The sequence below is a fragment of the Heloderma suspectum genome, chromosome 5 (assembly GCF_057233095.1).
Source record: "Heloderma suspectum isolate Gila_16-S chromosome 5, 16-S_ref, whole genome shotgun sequence".
Taxonomy (NCBI): domain Eukaryota; kingdom Metazoa; phylum Chordata; class Lepidosauria; order Squamata; family Helodermatidae; genus Heloderma; species Heloderma suspectum.
The window spans coordinates 59,716,197-59,744,177 of record NC_139462.1 but is presented as its reverse complement, the minus strand read 5'-3'; the positions used below and the strand labels follow the sequence as shown (position 1 = coordinate 59,744,177).

Genomic DNA, 27,981 nt, shown 5'->3' with positions numbered 1-27,981 from the left:
ATCACTTACATCACACTTAATAAGAAAAAGAAGGATTTGACACTTCTTTTTCAAATATATATATTAATATAAGCAGTCGATATATCTAAATAAGCGTCCATACGAGATTGACAACTGTAGGAGATATATTCAAATATAGCAAGATCAGAAAGATCTTCAGTCCATTGAATGATAGATGGTGGGTGTTTATACTTCCAAGCTTCAAGTATTTGCAATGGCAAGGGCTCAGTAGCCACTTTTGCTGTCCTTCTGTTGATCCCCACATCACAGGGATGTAATTTAAAAGTGCATGAACATCCACTATCATCTCAGATTTTTCAAGAACAAAACTTATATGAGCAATGACTTCCAATCAAAAAGAAGCCATTGTAAGACATGCCCACGTTATATACCCCCATGAGGCATGGTCCTCATTACATCGCCAGCATCTGGCAGAGCTAGCCAACATCTTCTTAACAAGCCTCTGTGGAGTCCAATAAATGCAAAACATCAATTTTTGTTGAATCAGCCTCAGTTTCAATCTATAGAAATAGTACACATGGAAACTAGGGCAATTTTCCATTGATTAGACTATGCACAGCATTCCTGTTTACTTAGAAATACATGTTTACTTAGAAATAACACCTACCATGGTCAATGGGACTTACTCCCAGATAAATGTGCATAGGACTGCAGCCTAACACCTAGTTCTCAGGGCCAACTTAGATGTGACAGGGCAGCCACATGTGCTTATTTGTCATTCATGTCTAAAATGGAGGGGTGGTGAAGGTTGGCCTACTTCTTATTACAGAAGGTAAGCATGGGTGAGGGGAGATGAATCTTTCCCTCTTCCCTGCTTTACTTCCCTTAGCTGCATTGCTGCAGGTGCTTTACTTCCAGCCTGGCTCTAATATGAGTCAAGCTGGGAGAAAATCACCCAGAGCGCTAGAGTTTGGGTTTAGCTAGTTTCCCTCACCTGTGTGCACTTTTTGTTTAAAAAAAAAAATTGTGGGCCACCCCCATACTGTTTTCGTAGTGAACCAGGAAGGCATGTGAATAAACAAATATGAACAAGAAAGAGATTCATTGGCTTTCATTCTTATTTCTCAGCCTCATTATTGCCCAGGCAGAATGGGGATTAATAGTGGTGCATATACGAATGGACTAATAGTGCAGAATATGTTAACTTTTAATCTGTGTCTTGGCTCACTTATTTTATCTATTTTGCACATGGTATGAGTTCTCTTCCATTGGCTCAGTTAAGACCCCTGGGAATAGTCTTAGTGTTTCTCAACTATAAAATGGATATTAAAACAAATTAGAACAAGAAGTTTAATTCCCTTTCCACACACAGCATATGTATGCTTTCTGGTTTCATTGTGATATATGGGGGTATCATGTAGGGGTGGTATTAGGTGATGGCAGGGTACTTGTAAGAACCTACAGTATGGGAGCTCTTGTGGATTCTGAATTACAAGCAATAGTTTTATGTCCCATGAAATAAAGGTTTATTTAGTCTCTTTAAAGAATCACTCAGGGTTGAAAAAATGTGACACAGAGAGAATAAATCTGCCACGGACATTTTCTTTCTCCAAAGGCTAAACAAGACAGCCAACAACATTCTCCTTTAGGGAATAAATATACCTTGGGAATACAGAGAACCAAACTAGGCTGTATTCATCCAGCTTCTTCTTTTTAAGAAAAACATGCACCAAACCAAACAACAACCCTTTTCCTGACAAATCTCCAAACAGGCTCTAAAAAATCAAGAGAGCAGCCTGCTGACATTTTAAATCCGTAAGTTGTGTGTCTGTGTGTTTTATAGAGCTGGCAGATTTTCACATTCCCCAGGGTCTTGATGGCATCAGGTAATTTTTTGCTGAAACATGAGCAAGAAATGCCAGCTTTGGTTTTTAACTGAATAAGCTTTTTAATAAAGCAAGGTTTCCTGTTACTAAATTGCATCATTTTGTGGGAAAAAATACTATTTTGTTAAAATGGGGAAAATAGAAAGATTCACTGGGAGTAAGTGCCAATAAAGCCAGTGGAAGTTTTTTCTGAGTAAATGTGTACAGGACTGGGTTCTAAGCGTGGCCTTCTGAGAATGCTTGCTTCAATTCAGTACACACTGACTTGCATGGGATCCAGGAGGCACTTGTGGCTGACTCTGCCATTTTCTTGCAGCATTGTCCCGCCCCTACCCCTCCAGTTGCCATTTTGTGGTTCACTCTGTTGGTTGTTGCTGGGGGTCGGATTTAAAATGAAAAATCACAGATGCATGAAGCTTACTTGCCCCAGGGGTAGAGAAAGCATCTGTTTCTGTTATATGCCGCTTTATTTTATTTATTTATTTATTTAAATATTTATGAGCCACCCTTTTGGACTAAAACTTGGTAGCTTCCTTAAGTTTAGATGGGTACAATAATGGGCAAATGCTCAAAGATAAGAATATAACATAAGAAGAGCCGTGCTGGATTAGACCAAGATCCATCTAGTCCAGCATTCTGTTCACACCGTGGCCAACCAGCTGCCTGTGGGAAACCCACAAGCAGGACATGAGTGCAACAGCACCCTCCTGCCCAGGTTCCCCAGAAACTGGTTTACATAGGCACACTGCCTCTGATAGTGGAGGTAGCATATAGCCATCAGGACTAGAAGCCATTGATAGCCTTCTCCATGAATTTGTCCAGTCCCCTTTTAAAACCATCCACATTGGTGGCTGTCACTACAGCTTGTGGAAGTGAATTCCATAGTTTAACTATGCTCTGTGTGAACATGACTGCTTGTAGAATAGACTTGGTCAACGCTTGGCTCTGATCCTCAGTGTGGAGAAAAACATTTGGAGCTTTCTGCTTCAAGGATCACCAGAAGAGAGTGTCCCTTTTGGAATTTAGTTGGTGCTGGATTATTATGCACGAGTGCAACCTTTCCCAATCTGGTGCCCTCCGGATGTATTGGAGTACGACTTCCATCAGCCCTGCCCAGCATGGCCAATTGTCAGGGCTGATGAACATTGTTATCCAACACATGTGGAGGGTACCAGATTGGGGAAAGCTGTGGCGGTGTCTCTCTTTGGAGAGTTGTTACTTGAGATGACTTTCAAACTGCTTTAAAAGTCACATTCTTGTTATTGAAGCACTTGTGATTAAACTGGCATAAAATGGTAATATTGCTTGATGTCAAACCACTTCCCCAGTGCAATCACTGTAAAACTGGAACTGTTATTGAATAGTTAGTTAGTTAGTTAGTTAGTTAAGAGATTTTTATGCCACTTTTCAGGCATAGCCTACAAAGCAAATCCAAAACATCAGTAAAATATGATGTCTACTTCCTCTCACTGAAGTCTCCTCCAAACATGATTACCAGTTGCCATCTGATACCCTGCTTCACTGCCAACAACCAACTGCCCCCCCCCCCCAACGGCTGCCAGGGAAACCTGGCATCAGATGACAGTTACAGGGCATGAGGTTTCTCCACTGGGCCACAGATGTGAGTGTGGTGCTTGCTTGCTGTTTTTACCTTTCTGCATTAGCTCCAAATGGGATAACGAGTTCAGGGAATGAGCTGGCCACAGTCCTCTGCATAGCTAGGTGCTCTGATTTTTGCTGCTGCTTCTTATAAGTGCAACGGGCCTGGTGTAAATAGTCTCTCATAGAAATGTCTGCCAGGAAAACCTGGCAATAGATGATGTTACAGAACATACATTGCATTTAAAGAGGACAGGCTCGAAATATGGTAGAGGAAGCCATTGTCTTTGCCAAACATTAGCTTTTGATGGGTAACTGTGGCTTGAGCTCTGACTCCTTAATAGTAGATCAGGGGTTTGTTTCCATTCCTCTGCTAATTTATTATGCAGTATATGAACATCTAAACATTGAATCAAGTTGCAAGCTTTAGTCTTTAGAATGGTAATATGACTCTCAAGGTTTATTGTCTCCCAAGGTGAAACGCTACCGCAGTGAGATTTGTGCATCACTATCACTAGAAGAACTGTCATGGTATGAGTAGTTTGTCAGGCTACAGTAAAGATGGTTGTAAGAAATTGGAGTTACCTAGATGCCCAGTAGATTACGGGCGCAATCCTGTTTATGTTTAGACAGAAAAAAAGTCCTACGACTCTCAGCATTCCCTAGCCTGCTGTGCTGGTTGGGGAATGCTGGGAGCTGTAGCACTTTTTTCTGTCTGAACATGCATAGGACTGCGCCCTTAAAGTCGCAAGCACTAGATGACATATACCAGTATGGACTGATTCATGTATTTTTTTCCAATGATCTCCCATGAATTGTTATCAGCTGGTCTCTGACACAGGCTGGAATCTAAAGCTGATGCATAATGGTGACAGGTATGACCAGTTTTGCAGGAAGCATAAGTATATGGTAGGATTCTGCCCTTTATATGCTCTTGAGTGTAAAATATGTGTAGCTTTATCTGAATGGTTCTTCATTCAAAGCCTGAACTATAAAAATTGTGGAAATAGGCAACTTATTTTCCTCAAAATGGGGAAGGTTTGCAAACCATGGTGCTCATAGAGCACACATCATACACACGTGCTCATCTATTCTGATATATATATAAATATTGAAAATAAAATAAAATATATTTTATTTTAAGGCATCTCTTTATTCACAAACATTAACAGGGAACTGAAAAAAATAGAATATTTAGAAGGAGATTTAAAAATGTTGTATTACATAAAGCAAGTAAAGTACTGGAGTAGGTGGTTGGAAGCCTTGGAACAGAGGGAAGCAAGGAGGCACACAAAACCACCAGGATGTGAAAATAGCAGAAGGGGAGGTGCAATTGAAGAGGCAAAAGTTAAGTCCAATAATTATGCAGATTAAAAGATGGAGAGTCAATGAAAACAAGGAAACATACCTATTAGCACCAAGTTACTATGTACTAAATCAGGAATGTCCAACTGGCAGCCCATGGGGTGACCTCATTTCTTGATGGACGTGGACAGCTGTCAGACTTTATCTAATCAAGCTGTTGAGGGAATATGTTTTGGGGGAGCCAACCACTGAATCTCTTTCTGTGTCATATGCTCACACTCTCAAAGGTTGGTCACTGCACCATTCCAAGATGGTGTTGGAAACATAAACATGTGAATGTGAAATCACATTTCATCCAACATCCTCCTCTTTCTCGCAAATGATTTCATCTTTGCCATTTTGTCCCTTCTCTTTGGTGTATGGCATGCCTTGCACCCCATCCTTTCTTCAGCTTAGGTGTACTGCTTGAAGAAGCCTTCTAGAAGAAGCCTTCAAAATTTCTAGCAGCCATATCCCGCTGTCTCTGTAGCATCCATCTGTACTGTTTCTGTGTTCCTATTTCCCAGCCAGGTAGAGCCACATTATACATATTGGTCTGTAGCACCAAAACCAAGAAGAATCTTTAAGGTGCCGCAAGCCTAACAGATTTATTATGGCATAAGCTTTTGTAGACTAGAACCCACTTCACATATCTGACCTTCCTGCTTTGGGAAACAGCAATGTAGCCACAGCAAACAGGACTGCTGTATACAGTACAAAGTGAATGCTTGCTTTCCTTCTTCCTCCTTCTCTTGGAAGATATGTGCAAGGCTGCACTAGGCCTCAGGCAACATTAAGTTTCTCCGCTGGAGATGTTCCTCTCCTTGCACTGTGACCAGACAAACTAAGACCACCTCTGATGCTCTTTGGTATAAATTAAATTAAGGAGAATAGGTATCAGAAGAGGAAAATCCAAGTAGTCATGAGAGCTAGTTCTTGAATATGTATTCAATGTGCCAATAAAATGTTGGGGGTGGGGGGAAGCTCACTAAAGCATTTTCTTCATGCACAACAAAAGACGAATAAGGGATATGACAAGCAAGGTCAAAGTCTCAAATTATGCTCAATTATTTATTACTCAGTGCTCTTATATGAACAGAGTGGTGTTCTATATGTTAATGGTGTTCAGGCTACGCCTCTCTTATTGACTAAGACTAAAACAAGGTGCGGGGAGAGAAAGCAAGAGCTAATGGTAGAGATTACTTACTCCTAGTCAAAGGACTACAGATAGATTTCTAGAGGGGAGAGATCAGCTGAATGCCTACTAAAAGTTTCATTGTACTTATGTGGGAAAATTTCAAGTGCTGGCTGACTGGAGACTGTAAAAAATGCTGGATGTCTGTGTTGTGGTAGGGTTTAAAAGTTTGTTGAGCCCCAAATGTGTGAAGTGGAGTTGTGAGGCATGATAAGAAGACTCAGAAATCGTCCACATTTATTTAAAAAAGCAACTTCTGTGTTTGAAAGATTTCATGGTGAATGGATAGAATTATGACAAGTCAACCCATGAGTCTGAACAATATAAAGAAAGGGAACCTTTTCATTCTTCAGGTTGGAGCTGAAGAATGGTGTGCAGAAGGAAAATAGCTGCTACCACTGTTCCAGAAATGCTGCACGTGCAGAAGGGTGCATACAGTTCACCATCATCATTATCATCACCATCATCATAGATTCTATAGCAGTTCTCATGCTTCCACTTAAGGGAGCATCTTAGTTTCCTTTTTCTCATGCAGTACTCAGGCACTTGCTATAAAACAGCACTTCCATGGATGGGAGAACACTTTTCTGTGTGCAGAAGAGTATCTTTGGATCCAGTGCACTACAATTAAAAGTACACATATGGTGTCTTCTAATTCAAATGCATTAGGTATTATAGGAAAGGGAAATGGTTATCTCAGCACTGGCTCAGAATTCACAATCCTTGATGGTTAGCATTGCTAGCTACCCTTGCTGATTTTAATGAGACATGTTATTGTTGTATTGCTTTTTTATTGATTGGTTTTATGGCATTGTATCATGATTTTATCTTGTGAACCACTTTGGGATTTTTTTTAATGAAAAGTGATATAGAAACTTTCTGAAATAATGTGCAGAGTTAGGAACATAAGCCACTTTATATCAGATACCATCCTTTTTTTGGTCCTTTCTAGCCCAGTATTGTCTACTCTGAAAGAGGCTCTGCATCGTCTCGGGCAGAACTCTTTCATCTGCTATATACACAGCACCTCTTTCTAACTGGAGATGCTGTGGATTGAACCTGGGACCTTCTGCTTGCAAGGCATGTGCTCTACTGCTGAGTGATGGTCCCTCCCCATAAAGGAGGAACATTCATCACTGGAAAATTAATGTGGACCTGTTCAAACTTGCCTCTTATTCTATGTACCTTGTTCAATAAAACAAGCCCAGGCATACTTCATATGCTGCATTTGTACTCTTCCAAAGGGTTTAGAGCAGCATTTTAGCTTGAGAGCAGCCACATCCAAGGACAACAATCAAATCACTGTACATGCTGTTGCTCTCAATTTAAATACATCTTTTTCTGCGTTGTCAACCTTTTCTTGGTTGGAATGTTCTGTTATGCTTCAGGTTTTTATGTCCGTTGCAAGATATCAGCTCTGTTCACCATGGAATTTCTTTTTCTCCAGGTCTCCTTGTGGGAACTCTTGATGTTGTGCTAGATTCAAGTGCAAGGGTAGCGCCATATCGCATCCTATACCAGGCTCCAGATTCTATGATATACTGGACTATTGCTTGTGGTAAGTATGTAAACTGTGATTTGAAGTTTGCTGGAGGATAGAATGTTTTATTCATTTACTTAGAATTCTTATATTCCACCTTTCCTCCAAAAAGAGCACGAAGTGGCTTACGATATTAATAAAACAAGTACCAATAAAACAACCATACGATCATGCTGTCACACTAAAACAATTACAATACAAAAACAATAATCTAACCTAAAAATGCCAAAACAAATGAACCAGGAAACAAATATTTGTGTAAATAGAGAGGTCTTTAACTTATGTTTTAAAGACGTTACAGTTGGGGGCTAATTGCATCTCTCCTGGGAGGGAGTTCCACAAATGGGGGCCACCACTGAGAATGCCCATGTTCCATGTAGCTCATAGGAACACATGCTATGCAGTGACTTTGGACTTGAGTGGAAGAGAGTATGCAGCTTATGTGGAATGAATTTTAAAAATATTAGTCTCCTTGTAGACTTAGTCTTAGGTAGGATCCTATAGTTCTCAGATTGAAAAGGATCTGAAGGCCATTTAATCCCACCAAGTTTTAGTTTTATAATGCGGCATTGCAACTATTGTGTTGTATTGTAGGCTGTTGCAAACTAGTGAAGTCATTCTGAGGGATGTCTGTGAATGAGCCATAATAATGTACGCCTTCCTGTTTCCTCTTCCATGCAAATTTTCCCCTCCTTTCCCTTGTTAGCATTAACTACGGTGTAGCAGAGTATCTGCACTAAGAGTAATCGTAATTAATTTTAACCTTGGTTAGATTTATTTATTTATTTAATTTCTATACCGCCCAATAGCCGAAGCTCTCTGGGCGGTTCACAAAAATTAAAACCAAACAACACACAATAAAACTATTTAAAATATATAGAACATTAAAACCACAATATAACAATACAACCACAATAAAACCTAGCAGCAGTACAGGAGTTTAAAATACAGATTTAAAACAACAAAGATAAAAATTTAGAAAGCTAAAATGCTAAAATGCCTGGGAAAATAAAAAGGTCTTCACCTTGCGCCGAAAGGAGTACAATGTAGGCGCCAGGCGAACCTCACTAGGGAGCTCATTCCAGAGCCGGGGTGCCACAACAAAAAAAGCCCTCCTCCTAGTAGCCACCCGCCTCACTTCCTTTGGTAGGGGCTCACGGAGAAGGGCCACTGAGGATGATCTTAAGGTTCGGGCAGGCACATATGGGAGGCGATCCTTCAGGTAACCTGGCCCCAAGCTGTTAAGGGCTTTAAATGTTAACACCAGCACTTTGAATCGGGCCCGGAAATGGACTGGCAGCCAGTGCAGCTGGAAAAGTACTGGCGTAATATGAGCTCGCAGGCCAGTCCCTGTTAACAATCTTGCTGCCCTATTTTGGACCAGCTGAAGTTTCCGGACCGTTTTCAAAGGCAGCCCCACGTATAACGCATTGCAGTAATCCAGATGAGAAGTTATCAGAGCATGGATAACTGTAGCTAGGCTATCTCTGTCCAGATAAGGGTGTAATTGGTATACCAGCCTAAGCTGATAAAAAGTGCTCTGTGCCACTGAGTTCACCTGTGCCTCAAGTGACAGTTCTGGATCCAAGAGCACCCCCAAACTACGAACCTGATCCTTTAGGGGGAGTGCAACCCCCTCCAGAACAGGTTGAAATATCACCTAGCCAGGCAGATGAACCACCCACTAACAGTACCTCCGTCTTGTCTGGATTGAGTTTCAGTTTATTAGCCCTCATCCAGTCCATTACCGTGCCCAGGCACTGGTTCAGAACAGCCACTGCCTCACCTGGGTTTGATGAGAAAGAGGTAGAGCTGGGTGTCATCCGCATATTGATGGCACCTCAGCCCACACCTCCAGATAACCTCCCCCAGCGGTTTCATGTAGATGTTAAACAGCATGGGGGATAAAATAGAGCCCTGTGGAACCCCATGGCACAATTGCCATGGCACAGAGCAATAATCCCCCAGCACCACCTCCTGGAATCGGCCATCCAAGTAGGAGCGGAACCACTGTAGTGCAGTGCCTCCAACTCCCAACCCAGACAACCTATCCAGAAGGATACCATGGTCGATGGTATCGAAAGCCGCTGAGAGGTCCAGGAGAATCAACAGGGTCATACTCCCCCTGTCCCTCTCCCGGCAGAGGTCATCCCACAGGGCGACCAAGGCAGTTCCCGTTCCAAAACCAGGCCTGAAGCCCGATTGAAATGGATCTAGATAATCCGTTTCATTCAACAGTGCCTGGAGCTGTCCTACAACCACCCGCTCAAGCATCTGGCCCAGGAAGGGGATGTTGGCCACTGGCCTATAATTGTTAACATCCTCTGGGTCCAGGTTAGGCTTTTTCAGGAGTGGTCTAATTACTGCCTCTTTTAAAGCGGAAGGCACAACTCCCTCTCTCAAGGAGGAATTTACAACCTCCTGGACCCAGCCAGACAACCCCTCCTTGTTTGATTTAATAAGCCATGAAGGGCAAGGGTCAAGCACACAAGTGGTCAATCAGACTTGGCCAAGCACCTTGTCCGCATCCTCAGGCCTCAGTAACTGAAACTCATCCAATAAAACTGGACCAGACGGTGCTCTGAACGCCTCTACCAATGGAACTGCATTAATGGTGGTGTCCAATTCATGACGAATCTGAGCGACTTTATCCTCAAAGTGCCACGCAAACTTGTCACAGCGTGCTACCGAGGGTTCCACCATCTCTCTCCCTGGCCCAGAATGTAACAGGCCGCGAACCACTCGGAAAAGCTCCGCTAGACGACACTGAGAAGATGCAGTGTTGGTGGAAAAGAACTGCCTCTTTGCCACCCTCACCGCCACAGAGTAGGCTCGATAGTGGGCTCTTACCTGTGTTCGGTCAGACTCAGCACGAGTTTTCCTCCACCTGCGTTCTAGCCATCTCCCCTCTTGCATCATTGCCCTCAGCTCAGGTGTATACCAAGGAGCTGGCCGGGCTCTGCTCAGAGGGAGAGGGCGCTTGGGCGCGATCGGGTCAACCGCCCGAGTCATCTCTGCATTCCACAGAGCGACCAGGGCTTCGACAGGAGCACCAGCCATACCAGCAGGAAAATCCCCCTGAGCCCTCTGGAATCCATCAGAATCCATTAATCTCCAGGGGCGGACCATTTTAATAGGTCCCCCACCCTTGCAGAGGGGAAAGGCCACCAGGAGTCTAAACCTCAGCAGGAAGTGATCTGACCATGACAAAGGGACAGGTGTTAATTCCTCCACTTTCAGATCACCATCCACCTGTCCAGTCGAGAAAACCAGATCAAGCGTGTGTCCTTTTATATGTGCTGGGCCGATGACATGTTGGGACAGCCCCATGGTTGTCATGGCGGCCATGAAGTCCTGAGCCGCCCTGGATACAACGGCCTCAGCATGGAAGTTGAGATCCCCCAGGACCATCATCCTGGGGGTCCTCAACACCAAGTCCGAGACCACCTCCGTCAGCTCAGGCAGGGAGTCTGATGGGCAGCGGGGTGGGCGGTACACCAACAGAATCCCTAATCTGTCCCGGGTACCCAACACAAGGTACAAACACTCAAGATCTGCACTCGAATGAGCAGGAAGTCTAGAGAGGGAGATTGAATTCCTATAGACCACGGCAACCCCCGTCCCCGACCCTCGAGTCGGTGTTGGTGCTGCACTGAGTACCCAGGAGGGCGCAGCTGGGAGAGAGTGACCCCAGTTCCCCCACCCAGGTCTCAGTAATACATGCCAGGTCAATCCCCTCATCCACAATCAAATCATGGATGAGGGAGGTCTTATTTTGGGCCGACCTGGCATTCAGCAGCAGCAGCACCAGACCCGAGGGCAGACTGGTAAGGCTGCCAGGAACCATTAGGTTGGGGGAAGAACCAGAAGAGGGGACAGCTGTAAGGTGTCTAGCCCCTCTTCCCCTCAGCTGGCCTGTTAATCCCCCAACGCCATACCTCCCCCTGCCCGTGACCACAGTTATGGTGGCACCTCCCCCACCCCCTGAGTTGCCCAATAGTCCTCCCAGGCACATATTAAAATGTTAGGATATAAAATGCACAACAGTTTAAAAGAATATAAAAGAGATAAAAGAGAACAGCAATTAAGAAGGAGCAGATAGTCCACATTTGCCCCTTCCCCTTGTCTTTAAAGCTGCTGCCCTCTGCTGCTGCTATTTGCTGCTGGTATCTGTGGCTGCTGGTGTTTCCGGAGAGGCAGGTGGGTAGGTCTGCAGATCCTACGCGACTCCAAGTGTGACGCTAAGTGCACACTTAGCGTTGCACTTGGCACGACGCCAAGGTGCTGCCTCTGGCAGCCCCGCCTTAAGTACCTGTGGGCAGGGGCAGAAGCAGGCTCAGGCTCCACCCAGTGCAGCTGCTGGCTGGTCCTCCTTCCCCAGGCTCCTTCCCGAGCAGCCTCTGGCAGCCCCGCCTTAAGTACCTGTGGGCGGGGGCAGAAGCAGGCTCAGGATCCACCCGGTGCAGCTGCTGGCTGGTCCTCCTTCCCCAGTTAAACAGGGTTTGCCAAACAGTTGTTAGCACTGGTGCAGAATGCATAGATGTATGAATGTATTTTAAACACTTACCTGCCACCTTTCATCACACTAGATTTCAGAGCTGTGTACAGTCTCTCTTTCTTGTAACTAACTGGGATATCTCCACAAGCCATATAAAAGCTTTTTTGTGGAGGGAGGAGAAAGGAGAAAGCTTTGTTTTTTTAGAAAATGTAACCACACCCGTAAGTAAAGTAATGAAATCGGTATTTTTTTCCTCCTCTGAGTACATAGTAAAGCTTGCCGGTGGATTTTTCATTAGAATATGTAAGGCACAGTATTTCGTCCTTAGTGAAAACAAACAAACAGGTATTTTTTATTAAGTCAGTGTATGCCTTTTGGGAAACTCTTTGAACTTGCTTTATTGTATATTTGTACCTGCGGTGATGATTTGTTCACATGCTTAATTGCCTTTAAGATCAATTTTGAGCAGTTTAAATTGTCTTATTTTTAATATCTGTCAAGCTCCTATGCTTCCTTGCTTGCACATTCATTAATTCGTTCAAAAGATATTTTACCCCATTTATTATCAAATAGAAATTGTTTAAAAACAAGTCGCACTGCTTTACTCCGAAGTTCAAATGCATAGGATTTCAGGGCTTTTACAATAAAAATATTCAAGTGTGCATCCTGGAACTTAGTTTCTCTCATAGTATAAATAATTACAAATTATTTGCTTTTTTACATCAGCTTTTCATGAGGGCTAGCTTCCTGCATAGTTATAGGTGGGAGCTAAGATGAAATGCCTATCTTTTTTCCCATTGCAAGCTTGATATGATGTGAAACTACATCCTGACACCAGGGGTTGGATCCAGGATCTTCTACAAGAGAAAGGGACCTTCTGCGAGAGGGAGGGATGCACTCGCAAAAGGTCCCTCCACCTGATTTTTGGGAATCCTCTGCCCAATCTCCCCAGCTCACTCCATTCAACAGGCTGCTCCAACTCTCTGTGTAGCATTTTAAGGGAGGCTGGAGAGGCTGCCATAGGAAGGATGGAGTGGGATATGCTTCCATTAATGCAGTTGTTCTGGTGTAAATCTTGATCCAGCTCCAGATCTGTGAAGCAGTTTCACAGATTTAAGCCACTGTGTGATAGCTACACTTTTCTTGGAAAATATTTGAAATGGTCTCCCTTTAATACATCAGGTTGTCCTTAAGTGAATGCTTCACCAAAGACCAGTCTAAGTTCATAATATTTACCTCTATGTTAAGGTGAATCTGACTAGTTTGTGTTGTGGGTTTCTGTTCAGTTTCTAGCATTGTAAACAGTCTGGAAAATCTTCTGCACTGAGGAAGAAAATCCAGACAAATTATTCTAGACAAATTCTTATGAATTAAACAAATTTGAATAAGTCTGCTTGCTCATCAGAATGCCAAAATGAAGGTTTTAACTGACAGTAGTATTGATATTTAGAAATGCTGAAATGGAACTTCAACTATAATGGTGCATAACACAAATGTAATTTAAAAGATTATTGCAGAGCAGAGACAGTGATGGTGTAGAAACAACATATTGATCAGCAGAAGGCAAACCATTAAAAAAACACCTGCATCTCTCTAGTGATGTTAATTTAAGTGTTATACCTATATGTTACGTTATGGGTCTCTGTAGGTGTATAAAAGCTACAGGAAGAATAAGTCTGCCTTCAAAGCCACATCTGGACTTAAACATTTTCATACAGTAATCTCACGTAAAGCCGAATATGATGATCACATATGAGCTTTTGCTGCTGTTGTTTAAATTATGTAGGCTCTCAGAAATGATTTGTGTTCAAAGCGCAGAGCAGAAATGCAAGCTCCCCCCCCCCCAAGCTACACAAAATGATCTCATTCCTCATCAGCAGAACAATGTCAGAGATATGTTTATGGGTGCAATTCCACTGTGTTAGCTCTGTAGTTTAGTGGATAGGAAATAACTGATTTGCACACTGCATATTCTCATGCCTTTTCTGACCCTATTGTAACAAGATCTTCAATGATTTATAGAATATGTATCGTATCATTTTTATTAATTCAGGAGTATAATATAATTTATGGACATGATCCAGCTGAAGTTAAGCACTTAAGTCCCACTGATTACAATAGACTGGATTGTACCCCTGTATATTTACTGATATTGAGAGATCAATTAATATAACATTGTTCCTTTCCAGGCTCTCTCTTTCTCATCAAGGATTGTGCATGAGTAGCCTTAACTTCCTTTTTAAAACAATTGTTCCTGAGCTGTTGGCTGTGTGTTTGTATAACGATAATTAGCATGGAGGCATAAAGGTTAAAACTATGATTAGAGGAATATACTGCCTCCAATTTCTGGTGTTATATGGAATCTCCATAGATCTCTTGTATCCTAGTAAGAGTGCAATGCATCTGCATGCAGATGGTTAGAGCAGGGGTTTTGTAAACCACCCTGTCTCAATCCACTCCCAATCTGCAATGTACAAATAAGAATGCTGTACTATATAATCCACTCTCTCTCTCATCCTCCCCATCTGCATTATGGAGATGATAATAGCAGACATTTCACTCCTCCCTTCCTTGCAAAACAATTCTTTTCTGTACTGTCTAAAAGAGCATAAACTTCTGTGTTCGCTTTTGATTTGGGGGCAATGCTGCCAAATTCCTACAAGAATAAAGTCCTGGATTTCTGCATTGTCCCCTGAGGGCACAGCCCTATGCATTGTGCCCTCACTGCTCAGAAGCCCCTGAACTCAGAGGCTCCTGAGATTCCTACGTAGGAGGGGTGGAGGCCATCTTTGCCTCCCTGTCCACTGATCTTTGCTTTTGTTCGCTAGATGGGGTTTTCGACCCAACTAGCAAGGGCACTTCGGAGGGGGAGGAGAAGAGGCTGGAGGAGCCTCTGGATAAATGATATCCTGGCCCCTCCACTCCACTCTCCTCTCCAGCCATCAGAATGCCCCCTTTTCCCCCTCTCCAAGGCTGATTTTCGAACCTTGGCAGGGCAGCCAGCATGGTTCTCTTCATGTGGGCTGCAAGGGAGCAGGGCTTGAATCTCTGAGTATCCCCTCACCCCTGTGGTCGGACTACCATCTCTGACTTTGGAGAGAGGAATCCAAGCCGTCCTATGTTCCCTGGGATGCTTGCCCAGGGACCATAGGATTTCTCTCTAAGAGTGCCTCTGAATTATTAACTCTTCTTTTCAGAGGTAACCAAGTCTTTAAAATAACCAGAACATCCAGTCTTCAGACAAAAGAATAGTCTGGAATAGTCAGACAAAAGATTTATAGACTGTAGTCTAATAATCTGCAAGTCACATAGGCTCAATTCAGATGTAATGGGAAACCATGGTTGCCTGCTATGTGAGCAAGTTGTTGCAAGCCTGAGGCTTCTTTCTGTCCCTCTCCCCTCTCCTCTTTCATGCCCATAAGAAGGAAATTGCAGGCTTTCTCTTCCAGTTTTCAATAAACCACTGTTCCCCATGACATCCAAACTCAAGAAAATGTGGTTTGTTTAAATACTGGTTAGCAAGAACATGCCAGGATTAAACCATAGTTTCAGATGACAGCTTGTTCTGAAACTATACTTTAAGCAAACCGGTTCCCTGAGTCTGACCATCATGGGAAAGTGTGGTTTGTTTAAAATGGGAATCAGATCCTTCCAATCATTTCCTCTAGTGTGTGAAAGAGAAGGTGAGGGGAGCATACAAGCTCAGCACTATGTGCCATTCATGTAGCAGGATGCTATGATTTCCCACTGCATCTGAAGTGTTCTTTTGAATGAAAGTACTCTTCTGTGCTGGTTTGCTTTAAATTCACAATGTGCTCTTCTTTGCACCTTTCTTGGTGATCACCTGTAAAGCACATGTTCATGTCTATACCAAATCTATTAAGCATTTTGTGTGTGTGCTACACGATGAACAAGTTACAGCTATCCTCTGTAATTTATTTTGTTTTTGTTGTAGGTTGTTCAAGGAAAGAAATAACTGAGCACTGGGAATGGCTTGAACAGAATTTACTACAAACTCTTTCTATCTTTGAAAATGAAAATGACATAAACACATTTGTCAGAGGAAAAATACAGGTAATACATGTATTGTCAGCAATGTTCATTATCTGTGTGACTAGGAAAAACTATGTAAATTTGTCCTTTATACCTGATTTGCTGGTTTGTGTACTTCTGTTTTTAGGAAAGCACTGTTTCCGGTGACAATGTGGTCTGACTAGTTTGAGGAAGCATATACCAGTGTAAACAGCCACATCAGTCTTGTCAAATTATGTAGATAAGGTGAGATCTAAAGAGCTACTTCAGGCACATGTCAGGGGCTACTGCTAGCCCAGTGGGATTTCTGAATTTTTATCTTGTAACGGCAGACACACATATACACCAACAATATCACAAATATGCTTGAAATCAGTTTACAACAGCAGGGTTGCCATGCAGCTTGGGGTGCTGCTATTTGAGAAACGCTAAGACTAAAGCCTTTTTGGCAGAGTGAAACTAGTTGTGAGGCTCTTTGCATCTTGCCCATATGAATTCCCCAATTTCTCTACCCAAAAGCTTCTATGACATCCTGGGTGGGTTAAAGTTAGCTATTGAGGCTTTATGTCACAGTGTTCTTCTCTACACTGTTTTGGTAAGTTGGTCCATCTGTTAAAAGTGTATGTGTGTTGTGTACGTCAATGCTGGAATGTAAACACAAAGTGCACAGATACTTTTGGGGTGGCCAAACTCCTGTGTGGTCTTTCAGGGCATCATTGCAGAATATAACAAAATCAATGGTATCAGGGAAGATGATGACACTGAAAAGTTTAAGGAAGCCATCGTGAAGTTCCACAAACTGTTTGGGATGCCCGAGGAAGAAAAGCTGGTGAATTACTACTCTTGCAGTTACTGGAAAGGGAAGGTCCCACGTCAGGGTTGGATGTATCTCAGCATTAACCACCTATGTTTCTATTCCTTTCTCATGGGACGGGAAGGTATGTATGAGCAGCTTCTGTATTTATTAGCAGTTTTATCCTGGTACAAAAGAAAAAGAGAGTGTTTGAAGACTGATGATGTAGAAGAGTGCGCACAGATACCTAGAAAGTGTCCTGTCTTCCCACATGGTTTCAGTCTTCAGTTGATGTAGTGCAAGGGTTGGCAACTGTGCACTAAGCTATGTTTTGTTCCTCCAATGAGTGTTGCCCATTCATTTTAAGCGTGGCCCACATGTCAGTTCCATGGCAATCTGAGGCATGTTGGCATTAGGGTTGGTGCTGCAGCAGTAACATATCATGCCAGAGTTCTACGGGGAGCGGGCAGAGTGTGCTCTTGAAAGTTGGCAGTGTAAAAGAAATGCCATAGCAGATGCAACTTTGTGGATGGTGAGTGGAGGAAAAAATGGCCTGATGGACTGAAGAAGCTGCACATAACAAAGCTGTATTTGTCAAGTAGCAAAAAGAGCTCATTCTTATTTAGTTAATAATATGGTATATAAATTTAGTTTCTGCCTCAGTGCAGGTAAGTTGTGATTCAGGTGCACACATGCACACAGTATTCATCATTTGCATGGTCATTTTCTAAGAAGTTTACTGCTTTAAATTGCAGAACAATATGATTAATTGAACCTTGCCTGACTAGCAGTTGGCTCACCAACATCATCCTACCACTAGGCTAATAACAAACATTCCTAGCGCCTGAGCTAATTGTGAGCTCTAACTGTTCCTGTTTATTTTAACCTAGTGTGTATGAAGTAACCACACAAGGCCTTAGTATTGCTTTAATGTGTGTCTCAAACTTTGCTTTTCTGTAACTAAAGTATGGACTCTGACTACAAAAAGGCTTGATTTTTGGTGTACGTTGTGTGTAAAGAGAGGTGGCTGGTATATTGATTAAAGAACACAAGCACATCTTCAACTTCAGTAGTCCAGCCACATGCCTCCAGGAAGCCTACGGACAAGGCGTGAAGGTGATGGCCAACCCGTCTCGTTTGTGCTCAGCAACTGGTACTAGGGCAGGGTAGGCAGACCTTTTGGGCCTGTGGGCACATCTGACATTTTGAAAAAGTGTCCCAGGTACCACCACAAATTGCCAAGGGGGGGGATCACAAAATGTTGTGAGTTCCCGTGTCTTTTCCTGCCCACCCCTTTTCCTGCCTATCTCGAGTTTCTCTTCCCCCCACCCCCGCTTCTGCCACCTCCCTCCGCGTTCACCTCTGCAGCCCTAACAAGGAAGCAAGAATTCAGAAGATCGGGAGATGAAAGGGCAGCAGAAGTCTCCCGATCCACCAAGTTCCTGCTGCCTTGTTAGGGGCTGCTGAGGTGAGTGCGGAGGTAGGTGGCAGAAGCAGCAGGGAGGGGGAGGAGGAAATCCCAAGGGGGCATGGTGGGGAAGGTGCATGGGGGTAGGGAAGGGGGCAGGGGTGTGGCAGGCACACTTGGGGGTCTTTGTGGATGCCGCAGATGCTGTGGTGCTGACCACTGCCCTAGGAAGCAAGCTCCATTAAAGGCCATGAGACTCACTTCTGAGCAAACATGCCTAGGATTGCACTGTAAAGTGCTGAAACAAGGGAATTGTATGGTGTATGGTGGGTACAGTTATGATAAGGCTCTTGATCTTTAATCGTCATTGATTTTTAGATTTGAAACCACTGAGTGATCTTGTTTCGGCTGAACCTTTATTTCTTCTCATCAGCCAAGCTAGTCATCCGGTGGGTTGACATTACCCAGCTTGAGAAGAACGCCACTCTGCTTTTACCTGATGTGATCAAGGTTAGCACAAGGTCCAGTCAGCATTTCTTCTCGGTATTCCTCAACATCAGTGAAACGTTTAAACTCATGGAACAACTTGCCAACATAGCCATGAGGCAGCTCTTGGACAACGAAGGCTTTGAGCAAGACAGGTCACTACCCAGGCTTAAAAAGAAGTCCCCCAAAAAAGTGTCTGCACTAAAACGGTAGGTTTCAAAGTCAGCATCTTGACGTGTAGCTCTTTAATTTCAAAACCTTTGTGAAATTTGTAGTGAAATGCCCAGCTGAAACTAATGCTTAGCAGGTGTAACTGTTTTTGCTCATGTTCAACTTTCAAGGGGTGGCCGGTGACGTGGTTTGATAGTCAAAACTACCGGCTGCCACTGTGGTGCAATTAAGGTGGGCGGGAAATTCCTGCCCTTCCCTGTAAGTGCTAGGAGGTAGAGGCCGCATCAACACAGTTGCTGATTGAATAGCCACCTTCCAGTGGCTATTCAGGTGCAAAGCACCCTGGATAGCTCCTTTAGAGTTTGGACTGGTTCTGACTGAAATCTGGCATGGATTCACACACACACACACACCCGACATCAGAACCACCAACCTCCACTCCACTTCATGGGCATCGGCATGCTTGTGCTGTGGTGGCTGAGATGCCCCTTGACTTAACCGCTGTCTCCTGGTGCCTGCAGGTAAGAGTGGGAACACCCCCTCCTTGATTGCTCTGCAGTGAGCTGCCTTACCTGCCACTGCTATATCTTTCGTTACCTATATTTCCTTCCCCTCCCTTTATTGTCTTCCACACTATTGAAATTTAGAATGTAAGCCATTTTGGTTGCAAACTCTTTGGGCTTGGGACCTGTCCTCTTGTTTATGTTACTGTGTAAAGCTACATGTACAGTTATGGAGTTCTACCAATAATATTATACCACATCATGACGAGCAGCTACTGATAGCCTCCGTCACCCCTTCTTAGGAGTAAAAAGCAGGCAAGTAAAACCATTTTTAGGGTGCAATCCTACATATGTTTAAACAGAAAAAAATGTTCTACAATTCCCAGCATTCCCCAGCCAGCCATGGCTGGCTGGGGAATGCTGGGAATTATAGGACTTTTTTCTGTCTAAACATGCTTAGGATTGCGCCTTTAAAGTAGTAGCTCTTTCCCCTCCCAAGCTAATTTACAAGGTTGATGTAAAGCATGTTATTATAAATGCAGCATATATACATAGGGAATGCTACAAAAGTATTCTCCCATAGAAAATTATTTCCTACTATGCTGTTCATGGTTGTGAACTGTTGTGCAAACAACAAAATGCAGTGCACATTTATCTGATCTGTGTGGAGATATATGTGCTGAATTTGAAAATGAACGTTCAAACTTTGAAACACTCTCCTCAGGGATCTTGATGCCAGAGCAAAAAGTGAAAGGTACCGTGCCTTGTTCCGGCTTCCAAAGAATGAAAAACTTGATGGACATACGGATTGTACTCTGTGGACTCCATTTAACAAAATGCACATTTTGGGTCAGATGTTTGTGTCTACGAATTATATCTGTTTCACTAGCAAGGAAGAAAACTTGTGCAGCCTCATTATCCCACTTCGAGAGGTTCGTATAAAATCTGGCCATTTTTATCATACTATGTAAGTCAAGTTCATTGATTTCTTCTTAGCTTCCAGGTAGCATCTCAGCACTGAACTCCAGAACTTTATTTTCATGTTCATCATAGAATTTATATAATTAACAGAAAATTGGTATTCTCTCTCTTTCAACCATGAGGATCTCTACATTTTGGTGGTCCTCCTCCTTCTCCTCCAAAATACACCTTCCTACTGTATACTGTATAAATAGTAGAACAGATGAGTCCATACCTTAATGGTGTACAGCCTATTAACATAATAGAAAAGGAAAAGGGGGTAATAGAAAAGGAAAAGGGGGTTTGGCAGGAAGAGGAAAATAAACAAGTTCAAGAATGCTTTCCCTGTTCAATTGGAATATACATTGTTAATGTGGCTCTTTTGTATGGACAGATTTAACTAGTATTTTAAAAAATGATAAGATGAGTCTAGTTGGGGAGAAGATTGAGAAAATATAATTCAAGTAACCGAGACACAGCTTGTGATCTTTGAATACAACTTAACAGGATGTTAAATGAAAAAACAAATTATCCCTTTCAGCTAATGAAACATTAAAACCCTGTACTAATGCTTGACCATAGATCGTTAAATTAAAAAACTCTGTGTAAACTGAAACTAAAGCCTCTGTAAATTGAAACTCTATTATCCTGAAGAGCCTAATGCAATTTTTATTACTTCTGATAAACTATCTGAAAGCAGTGGTTTAAAGATCTTAAGAGATTTTCTTCATGCTCTTGAGAAGGGGTCTTTCAACTTACTTTCACTTATTTATTTCATTTCACTTTAATTCACTGTTCATGAAATAAAAGTATCATAATTATACACAGAGTGTGTGTGTGTGTGTGTGTGTATGTGTGTGTGTGTATTAATTGTGCAAGAGCCAATGTGAAGACATTAAGGGTGCAGTCCTATGTAGATAGTCAGCAGCCTCCAAAGTCAGAGGCTGCCAAATACCCAGTGCAGGGTGGGAGGACAGCAGAGGCGATGGTTGCCTCTGTGCTCCAGCCGCCCTGCATTTCTGCTAGACGGGTGATTTCACCTGTCTAACAGCAGTGCCTCAGATGGGGAGGGAAGGAGGCTGGGGTGGCCATAGGAAATGGCATACCACAGGTGCCCCAGTCCCCTCCCCGCCCCTTGGAACTCCCCCTTTCCCCTGTCTCCACCCTCTGTTTTCCAAGCACAGAGAGGTAGTCAGCACGGTTCTGTCTGTGCCGGCCATGAGGGGAGGGCGAGAGGGCAGGGAGCACGGTTTCCTGGCTCTGGAGTCAGAGCCCTGTCTCAGACCTTGGAGCCAGGAAACCAAACAATCCTATGGCCCCCCAGATGCTGTCTAGGGGCCATAGGATTGCTCTCTAAGAGTAGGATCATCATAACTCATGGGTAGGGCACATGTTTTACGTAAGGTCCAAGGTATGCACGTAGGGTGACAGTCTGAAAAGGAGCACCTCCTGTATCTGTGGAAGATCAGGGTTCTTAACCATGTGGAATGCCTCCACAGATACAGAAGGTGCTCCCCTTCAGACCGTTGCACTACATGTATACAAGGTGACAGATGCGATGATGGAGCAGGCAGAACTGGAGCGTTCCTCTCTTCACATGTTATCGCCTGTGGAGGGCTATAGTTTATAAGGTGTTCAGCCTTATTGCTGTGAGTGTGTCAAAGGAAATCATCAGCAAATAAAATGGATATTTATATAGGCAACAGATTAAAATAGTGCCATTGCCAAATTCTGAAGAAATATGACCTTTGTGTGTGTTTCTTTGTTTTCTTTGGTTCTCTCCTCCCCCACCCTTAGGTGACTATTGTAGAAAAGGCAGACAGCTCTAGTGTATTACCCAGCCCATTATCTATCAGCACCAAAAACCGCATGACATTTCTCTTTGCCAATTTAAAAGACAGAGACTTTCTGGTGCAGAGAATTTCTGACTTCCTCCAGCAAACTACTTCCAAAATCTACTCAGAGAAAGAGATTTCTGGTAGTTACAATAGCTCGGATGATGAGGTGGGTAGATACCAGAATCTTTTCTGTCACTGAAGTACATTTCTGTTTAACTTGATTATATAATTATGAATTGCTGGTCCCAAGTAAGAAATGTGGGGTAAAGGTTAATATTTGTAAAGCAGATGTTTGCCAAAATGCTGCCATATCAAAGGGCTGTATCTTGTGGTGTCATACCTCTAATGCAAATTAGAAAACTTGTTGCTAACACTATTGGTGTTGCATTAGAGGTCCCTAATGCTAGTGCAATGTAATTGTGTTAGCGGTATGACATTGTAGGATTGTTTCCCTGGACATGGAAAACTTGTACATCAAGGAGAAAGCTGCTCATGCATTTCTGAGATATTAACTAAGAGGAAATGGAGTTCTGTATCTTGTACTTCTCTGAATGTTTTACTTTGCTCTGTGACATGTAAGTAGCAGGTGTGCCAATTCACTGCATCCAAGCCCCTTGCCATCCCACAAAGCCTTAATTTCTAAAATGAGAGGTTTCAGAGCTCCTAAATTATGCTTTGTTCCAGAATCCCTGTTATCTAATACCAGATGACTTGGGGAATAGCTGTGGCTGTTCAGTCATGGAAAAAATGCACATTGTGCGCAGTCAGAAGAACTTTCCTGTTTCTCATGTTCTGTGTCCAAGGGTCCAGGACTGAGCTCAATTTAACCTGTAGTTTGGTTGGGTATTTGCTTCTGCACTACTTGTGTAGCGCTGCAGGGCCAAATAAGCCACATGGGCAAAGCCTCTGTGGACATGTCTTAAGACTCGGCAAAAAAAAAAAAAAAGACTCCTTAGCTGATAATACTGCCCCAGTTGAGATGTAATGGCTAAATCATGGGGTTTGGACTTCAGGCTCATGCAATTCGTTCTTCCTCCCCTGATTCCCTCTCAGGTTTGGAGAAACCATAGTTTGCTGAACAATGGTTTAGATAAACTACATTTTGCCCAGTTCAGACCTTGTGGCAAGCCACAGTCTGCTCAGACTAGGAAGGGATGGAAGAAATCCAAATGCATGAGGAGAGGTGGAGATAGAGGATGTGACCCCATTCACAATGGTCGGATCATGATTTGGCTATTTATTTTTGGCCCAGGGCTAAAGGCAAGGCATATGAAAGAAACGGAATAGAAAAGGGACCCATAACTCTCTAGTATGTTCTAGTCTAAACTAAGTTGTTATGGGAAAGTGGTGCAGAAGCAAAAGGCTCCTGGAAAATGAACTTGCCTTTCCAGCACTCCCAGTTCATCAAGGGGATGGTATACAGAGAGGGAAGGAACTGTTGGTTACTGTGGTTTGGCACAGTCATAACACCGAACTATGGTTTGGACCTACAAGAACAACCTTTCAAGGATCCTCAGGCTTGCACACTTCCCCCTCCCTCTTTCTTGTCCCCTCAGACATGGCAAGTCTCTCCTTCCTTTTCTGGTTTGAGGCAAACCATAGTTTTGTTATTTTATCCAAATCACAAAACTATGCTTTGTATATGCCCTGAAAACCAGAATCAAACACTGCTTTACAGTCTTGGTTTGCAGGGAAGCTCATACCATGGTTTGTGACATGTTGGATGAAATAGCAAACTATGGTTTGCCTCAAACCAGGAGGGGAAGGAGGGAATTGCTGCTTGGGAGGGGACAAAGGAACAGAAAAGCCTGATGCTCGGGCACATAACTACAAACACCAAGTTGCGGGGGGCGGGTTCGGATGATCACAGGGATAAAAGAAGGCATTGTAGCTTCTCCCCCCACCCCTGCACGTGCAACTGTAATTTGCATAATTACCCATGCAGCAGCACAGGTTTCTGTGTCGTGTGAACCTGGCACAGAGGCGGTGGCTTCATACCCACTCTACAACCCCTACTGCAAGTTGTGGGTTGTAGGGTGGGTATGATGCCATCCCCCACCGTGCCACGCACCAAGTTTGGACAACACAGCGACCTGTGCTGCCACATGGATAATTATGCAAATTACGGTCATACGGGGAAGAAACCACGATGGTTTCTTCTACCCCTGTGATTGTCCGAACCTGGGCATGTCCTGGTGTTAGGTCTGGATCAACTCTTTCTCGTTCTCCACTCCAGACATATACACATCCTGGCATGGTGGAGATCAGGGAATCTTTCTCCAGCAACTACAGCCTTGAATCTCAGAACCATGAGTCAAAAATCAAAGTTGCTTCTTTTTAAAGAAACCACCTGCTTTTAAAGTTAAATGTGGGGGGAAATCTATATTCAGAAGATATCATCTTGTCTGGAAAGTTGCCTTATACTGGCGTCAGCAAAATTGACTGTTGAATGTTTGCCAACTTGCAAGTGAAATACAAGGCAGAAAAACCCAGAAGAAAATACCATGATGGAGAACACATAAAATTACAATAATTAATCATTTTGTTTATATTACAAATGGATTCTAATTAGCATGGAGACATTACCTGAACCAAAGATGTTAAGACATGGATTTTAGGTTGCAGAAGGTGCCTTGCCTGATCTTTGGGGATCCCCTACATTTCCCCTGCAAGCAACACAGCTCCGCCCATTCAGCCCTGTGTGTAGCATTTCGGGGGCTGGAGGAGCTGCTGTGGGGAGGAGCAGGCAGGGAAGTCTGCTGTCCCCAGCCTAGTTGCATGCGCCTAAATCTGGATCCAGCCTAGTAACTGCCTTGCCAAATAATCAAATTAGGCTTTGTAGCCAGAATGTTAAAAATTGTGGCAGCGAGCCACAATTTAAAAGCTCACCTCTCTGAATCAGATGACTTCTTTAACTGTATTATATGTCTTTAGACATGTGCTACGTTTAAGCATGTCTGATTTATCAACAGGCTGAAAGTATAAATACTTTCACAGTCTTGAAAAGGTCAGTAAGCTGTCAATGGTCCTTCTGTTCCTGCTTCTTGCTCAATATGGCCGTGAGTCTGCACAGTTTGTGACACACCAAGTTCCATCTAGCCCACCAGTTATGTGTGGCAGAACGCTAGGGGCTCAACAGACCTCTGCCCGGAACTGGGAAAAACAACAACAACACAGGGGCACTGAAAGCAGCAGGCAGCCCACAACACATGGCAGGGCTGCATTTGGCTTGTAGGTCACGAGGTCTGCAAGCCTGCTATAGAATGAAGCACTGTAAATTGGTTACAATTCATTCAGTTTCGAGTTCCAGTAAGCCCTGGGCCATGCCAGTAATTCCCCCTTGCTCTCCCAAGCTTAGAATTAGGGTGCCACTGATATGATTGCTTTTTGGTCTAAATAAACTCAATTCCATTTGTGTCAGCCTTTCCCAGCCTGGTGTCTTCCAGACGTTTTGGACTATAGTATTCAGCATTCCCGTTCATTGCCCAGGCTTGCTGGGCCTGATGGAAGTTGAAGTCCAGAAGCTCTGGAAGGCACCAGGTTGGGAAAGGCTGGGCTAGAGAATCTCTGGGCAGGGTTGCATGATCACTGAGGGAAAATAAGCCATGGTGGCTTATTTTCCCTCCCTGCACGTATCAGTCATGAGCTGCCTAATTAGCATAATTACCCTCACCAGGTACGGGTTATCATGACATCCAAACCTGGCAATGGTGGGCGGCTGGGGTGGTTTACAATGGTTTCAGAGTAGTTTGTAAACCACCCCAGCCACCCACCCTCACTGGGTTCGGATGTCACAACAACCCACACCTGGCGGGGGTAATTATGCTAATTAGGCAGCTCACAATCAGCCACCATGTCTTTTTTTTTTATGTCATGAAAAATCGATGGCTCAACTGTGATGTTGTAAGGCTGTTCGCTTCTCCGCCAGACATTCTGCCTTGAACTTCTGCTTCCCCTTGTTAATCTCTTAAACTAGTTCGGTTGCTGGATGATCCCCATCTTTACTTTTTTTAAAGAAATTCATGTTATCCCAAGACCATGAGACACAAATGGCTCAACCACTGAATTGCCACCAGACTGCTAGGATACAATTACAAAAGAGCTACAAGAGGCCCGCTGCAGTATTACTTCCCTCAACAAGCTGATAGGAAAGGTGCTGCACATTTGCTTTGCCCCATACTTTTATCAATTACATTTCTTGGAACTGTCATCAGTTTGATGTTCCTTGTTAATAAAAACCAAAAAGAAAAAAACCCCTGTTAATATATTGCTATTGCTACATAGTGGAGCACAATACCCTGCAGGACTAGTGCAATTTTATTGCTCTTCTAGGTTTAGCTATTTGGAATGCTCCTGGGTATATAATTTTTAATAACCATGCCAGTGCGCCGATTTAAAAATGTATTAAGTTGTTCACTGAAAACTTTCCACTTCTGTTCTACTATCATGATGAAGTATTGCAATGTGGGGTACTGTAGAAAATGTTCAGAAGTTATTTTCTGAGAGGATTAGCATTCACTTAGGGTGCAATCCTGTGCATCTGCCTAAACATGCATAGGATTGCCCCCTTAATGGAAGAATTAATGCTCCTTGGAGCTTATTTTTGGTGCCAGAACGTCACTCCTAAAATCTACTGCAGCTTATTTGTTTCTTAATGATTTTTTAAATAGGAACCCACCGTTGTAAGCAATCATTGTGCAGGCCACTAATTTGGATTAAAAGGCTGCAGACACCTGACTCAAAGCGGGGTGGGGTTGGGCTCATGCCTTTGAGATTTCGTGGCAGAATACATTTGGCAAAAGTGATTTTTCTGTCGCAGTGCTGCAGTCCATCTGCCCTTTTCTTCTCCCATCCTCAGTAGCTTGAATTACCCGAGCTCAGCACTACATCTGGCTGAGGAGAAGGGTGGGCAGTGTGACAGCAGAAACAAAACAGGCCAAAGTGCTTCCTGCCACAAGCTATTAAAAGCTCAGAAGCCCTTTCTGCGGATCTGCAGTTAACAACATCATCATGTTAGCACAGTTCAAGTAGTTTTATCCATGCCAGTTTCCTGCCCACACCTCAACAGTTTGTAAATAATGGGAATTTTTTCCCCTCCTTCCCATCAGCTATATTCAAGGGCAAGTAGTATCCTTTCATCAAGCCCTCAAAGGAGCCTTGGTTCTGAAGCAGATGGAGAGCGGCAGTTTAACCTGAATGGTAACAGCATCCCAACTGTAACACAAGCACTAATGACCATGTATCGGCGACGTTCACCAGAGGAATTCAACCCTAAATTAGTAGGTCATGCCATTTTCTCTTTCTCTCTCTCTCTCAACTGGCTTACAAAAGTGCTTGCTACATGAATTTTTAAAAGAAACGAATTATCAGTTATACCCTAATTAGTGTCTTGACTTTGTCTTGTTGTTGGCTGGCTGCACAGTTAGTACAGGAAAAATATTTCTTGTCCTGATTAAATAAAGTTTTCTAGTAAGATGTCTGCACAGTTCATGTGAAAAGGCAGTGTCATGAAATAATAGCATGTGTAATGCTTATTACGAGGAATATGAGGAATTTTATTTTCATAACAACTGAAAACTTTAAAACACATTACACAGTTCAATAGGAAATCTCTCTTGTTCTCTTCTGATTTATTTAGATACAGGTATTTTCCGTATAGAACCTGTTGTCAAGAAATTAGGAGCAACTAATTTGATACCACGTGATGGCTTTAAAGTCATTGTGGCCATGTACTGCCTTGGGCTATGGGTCTTGAAAGGTGGCTAAT

At 43.3% G+C, this 27,981-nt stretch overlaps 1 protein-coding gene across 1 annotated transcript in view; it reads left to right on the top strand.

Annotated features, from left to right (window-relative positions):
* The window catches only part of TBC1D9 (TBC1 domain family member 9), a 69,117-nt gene that overhangs the window by 15,322 nt on the left and 25,814 nt on the right, over positions 1-27,981 (top strand). The window contains exons 2-8 of the mRNA XM_084856119.1: positions 7,433-7,543; positions 15,979-16,097; positions 16,765-16,993; positions 18,690-18,951; positions 20,141-20,348; positions 22,174-22,380; positions 27,323-27,493. Of these exons, the coding sequence (XP_084712245.1) occupies positions 7,433-7,543; positions 15,979-16,097; positions 16,765-16,993; positions 18,690-18,951; positions 20,141-20,348; positions 22,174-22,380; positions 27,323-27,493 (1,307 nt within the window). The remainder of the gene's footprint in view (positions 1-7,432; positions 7,544-15,978; positions 16,098-16,764; positions 16,994-18,689; positions 18,952-20,140; positions 20,349-22,173; positions 22,381-27,322; positions 27,494-27,981) is intronic.